General features: G+C 40.4%; 1 protein-coding gene across 5 annotated transcripts in view; it reads left to right on the top strand.

Annotated features, from left to right (window-relative positions):
* PDE11A (phosphodiesterase 11A) overlaps positions 1–12,299 on the top strand; it is a 151,850-nt gene that overhangs the window by 109,309 nt on the left and 30,242 nt on the right. For all 5 annotated transcript variants that reach the window (XM_069781540.1, XM_069781538.1, XM_069781537.1 and 2 more), the window contains exons 11-14: positions 1,420–1,566; positions 1,672–1,779; positions 7,519–7,628; positions 10,657–10,747. In XM_069781540.1, coding sequence (XP_069637641.1) covers positions 1,420–1,566; positions 1,672–1,779; positions 7,519–7,628; positions 10,657–10,747 — 456 coding nt within the window. The remainder of the gene's footprint in view (positions 1–1,419; positions 1,567–1,671; positions 1,780–7,518; positions 7,629–10,656; positions 10,748–12,299) is intronic.

The raw sequence follows: 12,299 nt of genomic DNA, 5'->3' as shown, positions 1-12,299 counted from the left end.
CAGTGGCGTAATGCCATGACTTTTTGTGGTATTGGCATGCTTTACTGGGTGCTGAACTGAAAAGGCTTTTCTTCTACCTAGGTAGTAAGTTAATACTGCAATGTTAATACTATTTTATGGCAGGTTTACACCATCTTCTCTTACATGGATGGTATAGCTAAACCAGCTTAATCTCTGCATGAAGTAATTATCGAGGTGGCACTTTCCCTTTGGCCAGAAAAAGCTTTTTACATGTCAGTAACTTGTTGTAGTTAGGGTGCAATGTTTCAAAACACAAGTTTTCAAAAACTAAACCATAAGGTGGTCACATAGAAGCTGTAACTGTGAAAGTGAACTTACAGTTGCATGAACAAATTGGTATTTTATGCAAGTGAGTAGCTGGATGTACCACACCAGCTGAGTCCACGCAATTTTAACTGATTCAGTGTGGTTCAGCTCATGGCCTGTGGGCTGGATCCAGCCCCTTTGTGAGGCTTCTACCTGACCTGTTGCCTTCTCGCTGTGGGAGACAGGGAACAGATGCTCCTTCAGCAAATGCAGCCTCCTCCACCTGCCCTCTCTAGGGAGATGAGTGGCAAGTCCAAAGGGGTGTAAGGAAGGGCAGACAAGCTGGTGAGGGTTGTCAGCACCTCCGGCTGGCTCCCCCAGGTGCTCCCACTGGGCCAGCCACAACACATCTGTGTGCGCAACTGTGTGCATTAGCCAGTCCTGCACACTCATTCCTATGTTTTTGTGTGCATGGAAAGCTCATTCCTTTCTTACAAACAGAACAGAAGTCTGCTGTTACATGGACAAAGCAAAATGTAAGGCTTTTGCTATTTTTCATTGACTTACTATGTAATCAGCATGTTGAAAATTATTTTTCTTTTACTTTGAAAAGTACTTCTGCTGGACATTTCTTGTATTACTCTTTTTTTGGTTCTATGAATGTGTAGTGAACAGTGTAAAGCAAAGGGTACTTGTCTTTACATTCATAAGCATACATTTGGATGAAGAAATTCTATAGAGCAGTATATTTACTTTGCATTTCTGAATGGTAGCAATTAAAATTCCCAGCTGCTGGCTGTCCAGATGTTTCTTGCATTACAGCATTGTAATTTGCATCAGAATATATTGTGTTACTGCAGTAGTTGTAAAGTGGTCAGCTCTCACAGTCTAAAGTCTACATACAGGCTCCAGTTGGGATGGTGACCATATTTCCTGCTCGTACCAGGTTGTTCTTCCCACTGTTTCCCCGCTCTGTTAGCTTGACGTGGTTATATTTCTCAGGTGAAGACTTTTATTGCTCGGCGTTCACATCAAGCAGGGGATGTATTGGCAGGTCAGAACTGATGTATGGATGGTTTTTTGTAAGAGTGACACAGAAAAAAAGACCAAAGTTTTGAATCAGAAGTTTCCCTTTCCCTTTGGCATTTTCAGGCAGCAAACATCCCTCTGGTGTCGGAGCTTGGCATTGATGATATCCATTTTGATGACTTCTCACTTGATGTAGATGCCATGATTACTGCAGCCCTGCGGATGTTCATGGAACTTGGAATGGTTCAGAAATTTAAAATTGACTACGAGGTAACCATCTGCGCTTCACAGATATCTGCTGCTTTTGCCTTGGCACTGCTCTGTCCATTTGTACACATTTAGTAGCCCTGATACAATTTGTACTTTTCATTTCAGACGCTGTGTAGGTGGCTTTTGACGGTTAGGAAGAATTATCGAATGGTTTTGTATCACAACTGGAGGCATGCTTTTAATGTCTGCCAGCTAATGTTTGCCATGTTAACTGTAAGTATCCAGCTACAGACACAATCTCATAAGAGCTTTTATTGCTACGTTGCCTTACCTGTCTAAACATTTTCCAACACTTGATTTCTTTTCCAGTTGCTATGATACTCATTCATTTCCAATAGAAATGCATACGGAAGTTATTCAATTTAAGGCAGCACATATTTGGCAAAACCCTACAGTGTTTTAGTGACAGTGATATCACAGGCACATTAAAGTGACTGAAAACAGATGGCAGTCTTGGAGTGAGCTTGTTATTATAGATCTTGATCTTACAAAAATGTTTTTCTTTTGGAACTCTTTGATTTGACATTTATTTCAGACTCTTAAACTGGGAAGTACAAGAACAAGGAAGAATAGAATCCCAGAAGTATTTGTTATGTTGATATTTATTACCTTATCCAGCTTTATCTAAATAGTTGTAGAAGGTATTGCCTTAAAACATTTTAAGATTAGCTTCCAACATAGTGTTCTAAGTGAATCTTGTTTCTCCATTGGGCACTGTAACACCTTCTGGGTTTTATTAACATGTATCTCCATCATTACCTGTAACTCCTTTCAGCATACAAGTAAATTCTGTTGAAAGTACCACTGCTCTTACTCGCTCTCTCTCCCTACCCCACAGCAACCTCACTGCATGAAATAATCCATGTTTGGCTAGTCAATTCTTGTAAACATATCAATAAAAAGCTTGGTGGTCCGAGAGAAGCGACATGTCTGTATGCACATAACGCTTTCTGTTGTGCTTTACATTTTGGGTTTGCCTTCTCTCCAGATAAAAATAAGAATTCAAGTTTTTCCATTTTTTTCTTCATGTTCAGTTTTAACGGCCAGAGTAATCTATTGTGATTCTTAAAGTGGTCATGTTAATAGCACTGGTGCAAGTATTTATTTATATGGGATATCATGTGTTTGTTCCCTAATTTTTAATCACTGAATGTTTATGTTCTTGTTGCTGGCCAGTCTCGGCGGTGTGGCCAGCATTTGGACCCTGTCCATCGATGTGGAGACCCCACAGCCCATGCCATTTGCAGCACGTCAGCACCGTGTTACATGGACTTGAGGCAGCCTGTGGCCTGTTTCCTGCTCACAGGGCACAGCTGACTTGTGCGGGAGTTCCCAGCTGTCCTCCTCCATTTGGCATTGCCTCTGTGGCAGAACTTTGTGTGCTGGGCGAGAAAAAAAGGGTATGATGTCCCCTAGCAGGTAGAAGTTTGTCTAGTGCTAGGTCCATTGTAACTCTGTGGGTTTGCTTCTGTAAGCATTTACAGAGGCGTGCCAAAGTTGTACCGTATGCCATGAGAGAAGGGAAGTGGAGATGTTCAACAAAGAGAGGTCACCTCTTTTTCTGGGCATGAGGCTGTTCAGCTGAGCAGAATTAACGTTGTTTCAGCAGGCACTTTCTGATGATCTCTAATGAAATCTTGTGGTAACTTGTAGGCATCGGTCGTTTTTAAAGTTTTATAAACTTTATAGTTATAGAAAAAGGAAAAGCTTTTTCCTCTGAGGAGTAAGGGAAGAGTCAGGCAGCACCGTTCAGCTGGGAATTACATAAATTTTTGCCAAAGGCTGCCGGGGGTGAGGAGCCCTCAAACCTCACCCGTGAGGACCTCTAGGTGGAGCTCCGAGGCCAGGTTTTCGGCAGGCTGGCTGCTCTTTCGGTGGGAAACTCGGCTCTCCCACCAGGCAGCTCCATCTCAGCCAGAGGTGACTACAGTGGCAGATTCCTGCTGCTTCAACAGCCACCAGCGAGCCTGCGAGGCCTCAGTCATAAACGGCTTTGACCGTGGTTCTCAAAGCATCATTTCGGGATCCTTTTAGCAGTCAGCACAGGGACGCAACTGTCTGTGGGAGGTGATCCAGGACTTTCAAGCCAAGCTCATTTCATTGCCCACGCTCCTGGTAATAAACTGAATGAGCAGTTCCACGTGCAGGGCTGGATACATGTGCCCGCGGCGTTGGACTTGCCACGCATCCCACCCAGCTTTGCTGTGGCTCTGGCTGAGAACACAAATAAGTTCAGGTGTATGATCCACTTGGGCTGCTCTCCGTTCCAGAGATAGGAAGGCTGATCTTGTGAAAAAAGACACAAAGGAGAGAGTCAAGAGACTAGTAATAGCACAAGGCTTGCTCTTACTGCATTTGTCTTGGGGGAACCATCTGAGTTAGTATGTGCCTTGTTTTTTCACTTGCAAAAAGGGGAAAATTCTTTGACCATCAGAGAGGGTCTGATGGTCAAGAAGGTGCTGCTTTGTGCAGTTATTGCACCCTATTCCTGATTTCTCTATGACAGTCAGCAATATTGACTGCACCACAAATATAAACCAATAGGTCTATTTTAGGGGGTTTTCAGGTAGGACTTACTATAGCATAGTAATGTTGTTGTGGTTTACCCCCAGATGGCAACTAAGCACCACGCAGCTGCTTGCTTCCTCCCCAACCCTGCACCCCCCCCCCTCAGTGGGGTGGGGAGAAGAATCGGAAAAAAAGTAAAACTCGTGGATTGAGATAAGAACAGTTTACTAATTGAAATAAAACAAAATATAATAAAAATAATAATTGTAATAAAAAGGGAGATAACAAAAAGAGAGAAATAAAATCCAGGAAAAACAAGTGACGCACAATGCAATTGCTCACCACCTCCTGACCGATGCCCAGCCAGTCCCCGAGCAGTGGTCCCGGCCTCCTGGCCAACTCCTCCCAGTTTATATATTGAGTATGACATTCTATGGTATGGAATATCCTTTCGGCTAGTTCGGGTCAGCTGTCCTGGCCATGCTCCCTCCCAGCTTCTTGTGCACCTGGCAGAGCATGGGAAACTGAAAAATCCTTGACTTAGGATGATACCTAGCAACAACTAAAACGTCAGTGTGTTATCAACATTATTCTCATACTAAATCCAAAACACAGCACTGTACCAGCTACTAGGAAGAAAATTAATTCTATCCCAGACGAAACCAGGACAAACGTCCAATCTGTAATGTGGTAGCCTCTAATGGCCCGACCATGCTCCCACTGAATGCAGAAGGAAAACTCAGCTGGGCTGAACAAGCCAAACAACAGAAATCCAACAAAGCTTAAACTACTCCTGGGTCAGCCTTCTGCATATCTAAGGTATGTTCCTGTATATCTAAGTGTGTATTTTCTCTCTCCAGTTAGACACTAAACAATTATAAGCCCAGTCCTGTAAGCTGTGCTTCTGTATTTCAAACTCACCCAAATATTCTGAAGACAAGCTGAAGCAAGACTGCTTCTGCGAATTAAGGACATCACGTGAGAGTAAACTGCAGGATCATGCCCAGGCTTCATTATCAATGCCTTTGCCTAATGCAGTTCACATTGTTACTTATTTCAAAAAGTAAAAATGAACAAGTAAACAATACAAAATTAAAATCCCATCTGGTGTGCTAATAACAAAACATATAAATGTGGGGCAAGGTATAATGAATGCAATTCATTTCCTCACATGAAAGAATGACCTCCATAACTCACTGGAGACTCTGCCACTCATGAGTTATGGGTCATTCCTTTTCTGGTGAAAATAAATTTTACTGCACTGTCATCTACAGCCATGTATTTTTTTCTCTCTGTGTAAATTCAAAAAATGGAGAAATGTAATCCTCTATTTTCTTACATTATGTTCAAAGCAGATATCCCCTTACCGTAACACTGTTTTAAATTAAATGGTTTTTATTAAGTGAAATATGATATATTTCTCTCATATATTCAATGACAAGACTTTTGATTAAATAAAATGTTGCATTTATTTTTGAGATATTGCTACTGTTAATGAATTCCTTAATCGGCTTTCCTGCATTTGCAGTACAGGTTGAATCCTTGAGTTTAATCAAAGCTTGTGTTATGCTAAAGAATATTTATTACAGCATCAATTTCATATTATAAAACTTCTATTTTAAGTTGTTTTAACTTAGCCATGAACGTCTTCTCTAGAATGAAATTTGACACGTGGCATGTTGTCAGTTACAAACCTATTTTTTAATCCCTTTTTTAAAAATAGACCTTGATTATTATTTGTTATACAAGAGCAATGTTTAAAATATAAAAAAAGAAAACACTAGTTTTCAGAGAATTTCCTCTGCCTGGGTAGCTGTTACTGAAACTAAAAAAAAGCAATACCACTAGCAATCAGGAGAACCTCTTTCATAATATTCAAGTTACTGTGTGCACCAGTGGATTGTACACAAAAGGAATCTTTTTTCCTCATATTTGATTGTGTTTTCTGATATGTAAACTTTGCGCACAATTATAAAGCTTTTGTAGCAAGTCCTGCACTTCCTCAATTCCCACTGAAATGCATTCCTGAGGACCTGGGGGAGCTTGGCTCCCTGTACTGCCTAAATATTAATTGCAGCCACATTTCAGACTATAAAAACAGAGGCTATTTGGATTTGAATGTGCACTTATTTAAGTAGAATTTGTGGTCTTTAGGGTGAACAGCAGAGTTTTCACATGGAATTGCAGCAACTGACTGGCATTTCTGAGTGGGCTGTAAGTTCCTGCCAGGTAAGGACATCAAGTCCCACTGATATTCACTATCTTCTTGCCAGTGGGTGAAATTATGCCCCATTGAAAATCAATGGAATTCAGGATTTCTTACACATTTTGTGTTCAGCCTTGGTTTGGTCCTCCAGTATACATGTATTTTATATTCCTTTTGTATAGTTTCCTTTCATACTAACTAGATCATGTGGCTAATTGAGGAGTGTCATTTGAGACTGGCACTGTGGAAACACAAGTCTTATGATTTTCCAGCTCAGCCAGTCATTTTTGCAGGTAGTATGCCGTTATGCTTCTGAAGAGTTGAAAAAACAGGTTGTTTCTGCCATGGGTAAGATGCACAGCACCAAAGAGGTGGTGTCCCACGCAGGCTCCAGCACCTCCTCCAGACAGGATCTGTTCAGGATTCTTGGCGTTAGCACTAACAGTAGTGTTTCTTTTCTAACATAAGGCAGTTCAGGCAGGAAAACTGCTATGGCAAGTATCCATGAGGAGAAGTATAGTGGCAAAAAAGTGTTTCTAGGATCAGCTCCCCCATTCACACGGGCATATCTGGTCTTAGCTGCTAGTGGGGAATTTCAATACATCAGTTTTCAAAATTGTCTACCAAATTCAAGTGGGTATCTGCAGCAGAAATATGCCATTTGAGACAATTCCTCTTTAAATCATGCCACTTCATTTCACATGTCCCAGATAACAAACCCCTTAATAGTTTGTAACAATTCCATAGAGTATATTTTAGCTGGCTCCTTTTATAGCCATTTTGATTTAACATCTCAGCTATCTCTGACAGTAGGGACTGGCTAAGATGGTGACCTCAGGATTGAATAAATCTGTCTAAATACTTCTCTGAACAATAGTTTCAAAATTGAATCAATTTTGGTTTGTGTTTCTGTGATATGAAATTCCAGTTCTTGTCTTAGTGTGTAGTTGTTGGTGTTTGGTTTTAGCTTTTTTTGCCTTTAGAGCCTTCTGGGTAGTGGAGAAATGGCATGCTGGAAATGCAACAGAGATATAATAACAGATCACTCCAAGGACGTTATCTATTCTGCTAACCATCTAACATACAGCAGGGAATATAATATGACAATAAAGCGTTTATCTTCTCCTTACTGAAACATTCATGGTATCAAAACAACATTGACTGTTGCTTGATGGACTACCATTACTTATCCCTTTTGCTACTGATAGTTACAGCTGCTATTTTTTTTCTGCTCTCAGACTGCAGGATTTCAGGAGATTCTAACTGAAATTGAAATTTTAGCTTTGATTGTGGGATGCTTATGTCATGACCTTGACCACAGGGGAACCAACAATGCCTTCCAAGCCAAGTAAGTTTTCTAATTCTTATTAATTTAATTTGTTTTTCTTCCACAGAAGAGCAAAAGGTGACCAGGATAAAGAATGAAGCATTAATTTCAGGCCTCCTAGGCCAAGGCCAAGTATTTTTATTCTTGTATGTAGTGAGGGACTATCCATCTTTATCATTCTCTGTTCTTTTGGGTAATTGCTGGCTTGTCCTTTGTATCAGGCTGTTGAACTGATACCGTGTATTGAAACATGGTGCCAAAATTTTATGTTCTTTTCAGGCTCAGGTATTACTGATGCTGGTATTCAAACCAGGAAACACTGAAACTGTCTATCTGGGTTGTTCTTGCTGGCTGGAATGCATGATGTTAAGGAAAATCTTGTTAAACTATTAAGAAGAAAAGAAGATAGGTAAAACTGAAATAATGCTTTCACAAAAACTTTCACACTAGTATAGATAAGCATACATAAAGTGATTCCTAGCTTATGAAGTATGAAAACACTGCCATCATGCTGGACCTCTGATGCATATTGTCCGCAGTGGTGGCTGGAGTAGTTGCCTCACCACACACCCATCATTTGGGAGCACACAGGGTCCCTGGTCTGTAGGAGTGCCTCCTTCCTGGCCTGCCCCACACACCAGAGCATACAGAGCCTGTTCAGAGACATGCTGCAGTGAGCAGCGGTGGGCTGGCCACCCACTGCAATAGTCAGTACCTACCAGAACACAAAGGTGGATCTTGAAGGCAGATTCTTACATCACCTATGTGAAATCTTGCTCTCCAGACTGTTTTCAGTTCTAAAAATTAATTTTATTCTATTCAAAGTTCTTAGGACCTGATTCAGCAGCCCTCACTTGCATATATATTTTACTATCCAGGCTGCTGCCCTCCGACACAGTGAAGTAGAAGCAGGTTTGTAGAAGGTTTGAGGGTACTTCTTACTGTGGTGGTAAGGGAACTCCCTTGACCAAGGTCAAATTCTTTCCAAAATCTGCGTTCCCTGAGAACTGGGGGGGGATGACAACAGGAAGTGTCCCCTGACAACATCCTGGCCAAGCTGTGAAATAAAGGTGTCGGACACAGAGAGTCCTCCAAATCCCATGTTGTTTTCTTGACTCCCCAGGTCCTCTACAGTCAAAATAGGAGACCTTGAGGCTCTCATCGGGCAGATCTCAGCATGCATTTGCAGCTTTGTCTGTTCTGCATTACTGCTAATCCTCCAGTGTGATGGGGAAGTGGTCAAATGGTTGTTCAAAGATATTTGAAAGATAGGGTGATGTTGTATTAAGCCTATTTTGTCCCTGTCTTTTGCAGAAATACTCTGCTGCAATGTGTGTATGCACGGGCTGCTGCATTTCTGGGGGCGAGTTGCCTCAGTGAACATCACTCAAATTGATGTTTCTGATATTCGCTAAGCTGCCATTTCCTGAGCTATTGGTGTTGCTGTACAGTCTCAATGAAACAATGACACTGTCTGGATCTTCAATCACCATAGCAAGGAAAATCAATTGCAGTTCTCAAAAGACAGAGCTCATGGTGCAAAGGTTACCAAGCACTGCTAGATGCCTTTTTGCAGCTGAGTCTTGAAGGGAATCAAAAAAGACGAGACAAATGGGAAGGAAGCTTAGCTGATTGATGTTTATGTTCCTAATTTACAAAAATGAGACCTAAGATTTACATCCTGACCGTTTTAGGCTCTGATTAAGTTAACCACTTCTCCACTCTAACATCACACAACAATATCTCTTGTGCAGAGGGATGGCTGAGTTAAAGGTAGAGGTTTCAGCATTAGACTGCTATCACTTATACTTGTTGTTTGACAAAAGAGTACAAAGAGGAGGCTACCATTTTACGACTCCATAAAGAAATTGCTGAAGACATTTAACAAAAGACAAACATCACCACACATGTATAAAACATCCCTGAAAACAGAAGCTGTAGTTTTCATAACAGCAGCTGTGATTTATTCCTCTAACCTGACATAAATTTAAGCATCACATTTTCCTATTTTATCTTCAGTGTTCAATACTGCTGTTCTGTGTGATGAAAGTTCAAGAGGTATGTGATGGAGGCAATATCAGTTGTGTGAAATGGCTCAGTTATATATCTCAACACCACGTTCTCTAGGGATAATGTTTCCTGGACATCCTTCTCTCTAATATAGCTGCTTCTGGTAATTAAATATCAGTATGGTGCAGTTTTATAGTATATGCTCCTAGGAGACTCTTTCTGTTTGTCTCTAGCATAATCTCTTATTTTCATTTCTTTGGAAAGAAAACCCATCTTGTTGCTTTAGGCTGGATCCCAGAAGTGGAAGTACTGGTGAACAGTAACTATTCTTACAATCCAGTCCCAGTCTCTGCACCTCCTAACGATTCTCAATTTTATAATTGTATTCTATAGATTTTTGTTCTTTAAACTTAGAAAACCCACCTGCTCTGTGCGTTTTGAAGCCAATTTTGTTTTGGACAATAAACATGGTGAGAAAATACATTCTAAAGAGATGCTAAACTTCACTTTTATATTCACTGCTCTCACTTATGTTTTTTTACCTTAGTATTTTTTTTAAGTGCCTGATTTTACATACAGACAGAACGTCACTGCATTTGCAGTTGGTTTTTTGTTGTTGTGTTTTGGGGGGTTTTAAGAGTTTGTTATCACCCATTGTAAGCCATTGTGTTTCTATCTATTAAGAATTAAAAATAAAAAGTAGTAGCAGAACAGACGGTCCTAGCCCAGGGACGTTACTGTTTGTCTTTATTGCACAGTGGTGCGCCTCTGCTGTTGCATCACTGAGGCACTTTGAAAGTTGCATTACAAAATTTCATGTAGTTCCAGGAAAATCTTTAGTCAGCTGATGATATTTAGCAAAGTCTGGAACATAAATGCCTTGTATCTGGCTTTAAACTAGTATTTTGATCTTGTCAACTGTCTTAAGTGTGGTTGCTGAAATGGAGTGTGGCTACGTGCTTTTGTTACTGAATTGTTTCTGAAACCTGCTTCGTAAGCAGACGAGCAGTATTTGTTGACTCCCCATGTTCTGTTTCAGGAGCGGATCAGCCTTAGCTCAGCTCTATGGCACTTCTGCTACCTTGGAGCACCACCATTTCAATCATGCTGTCATGATTCTCCAAAGTGAGGTACAAAAGCATTACTATTAATCTCACTGTAAGCTGTTGGGCAGTTTCAGCCAGAGAAAGGAAATACCACACACAGTACCTTTTTAATGCCCTCTCCTTGAGGAATTATTTATTGGTTACCACAAAGGTCACAACTAGCACAAAATTAAACAACTACAAATGCTGATCATAGAGCCCAGAGATTATATTTGTCTCAATCAGCTAGGGGCAAGGAGAACATATCCTCATCATATTGTCAGCTTTTCTCAGTCTTCTTACATATATCCTGCTCAGTGGTTTATGGGTAGGCGAAACAAGCTCTTACGTTTCCCCACAGGTGTAGTATTCAGAGTATCACAGTCATCCTTTACTGGATCAATTTAATTTCTTTGACAGTCTTTCTGTAATCAGTATTTTTATAAAGGTTTGCATTATTTTGCTAAATGATTTTTCTAAAAAATATCAGTAATATCATGCTGTCCAGTGTACACTGATTGCTTTGCAGATACACATAAAGACATAGTTCTTGCCTAGAATATCTTGCACATAGCAGTATGCAGCATGCACTACCCCAGAGAAGTAGTGAGAAAAGTAGAAGGATGGACACGCAATCCTTACAAAACAATGGATGTATTTTCTTAATGTACACAGATAGGCTGTTACAAAATGCATTCAGTATATATAAAAACAAAAATGTTGTTCATGCAGCACAATTGGAGACCATATGCTGATCTGCAATAACTTTTGAAGAGTATCTGGGAATGTCCCATGATCACAGACAAATGGGAACAGGGTGATGGCTTTACCTCTGTGTATGGTGCACAGAGGTTAGTCATGGGACTGTGGCTTTAGTGTTCAGTTTCTCAGTATTATATTAAAAAAGTAGACATAGGAAAGGAGAGCACCAGCATGAGATTTAAACAGCTCAATCTGCTTAGCCTAGCCTAGTTTATCTGAAAGGTGATACTAGGAATTAAATGGGTCCTTATACTACTAGGGAAAGGCATAAGAAAAAGCAGCATTTGAAAGTTAAACAGACTGGTTCAGAATAGGAAAAAAGGAAAGGCTTTTAGGGTTTTTTGCTTGTTTGTTTTTGTTGGTTGGGGTTTTTTCTAAACCAATGAGACTGTTCAGCCTCTGGAGCAAGCCTTCCTGGAAAACAGTGATTTCTCTAGCTCCTGAAATCTTCATCATGACTGAATGTCTTTTTGAAGACAGGCACAAGACATGGACAACTCTGTGAAAGTTTATAGCTCATGTCAGTCTGGATGCTTTTCTTTACCTTTTCCAGCTTAAAAATCAAGAGATTTATGAAAAAAAACCCAAACTTTTTTTCCTTGGAATCTACTCCAACTTCTTTCAGAGATGTAAAATATTACTTGAAATGCAAGTCCTCCCCTTTGATCATTCAGGCAGCTTCTTCTCCAGGTCCTCATTTCTAGACCAGAAAAATAATCATACAGGATTTTTATCCAATAGATACTATTTGCTAATGGAACACAACACCCCTTAGTTTGGAATAACTGCAGATTTGGATCCTCCAATCTAACTTAAAGATACACCAACTTTCACT

This window comes from Haliaeetus albicilla, chromosome 4 (genome assembly GCF_947461875.1).
Source record: "Haliaeetus albicilla chromosome 4, bHalAlb1.1, whole genome shotgun sequence".
NCBI lineage: Eukaryota > Metazoa > Chordata > Aves > Accipitriformes > Accipitridae > Haliaeetus > Haliaeetus albicilla.
Note: the sequence above shows the minus strand (reverse complement) of the source record. Positions and strands in the feature narration are given on the sequence as shown.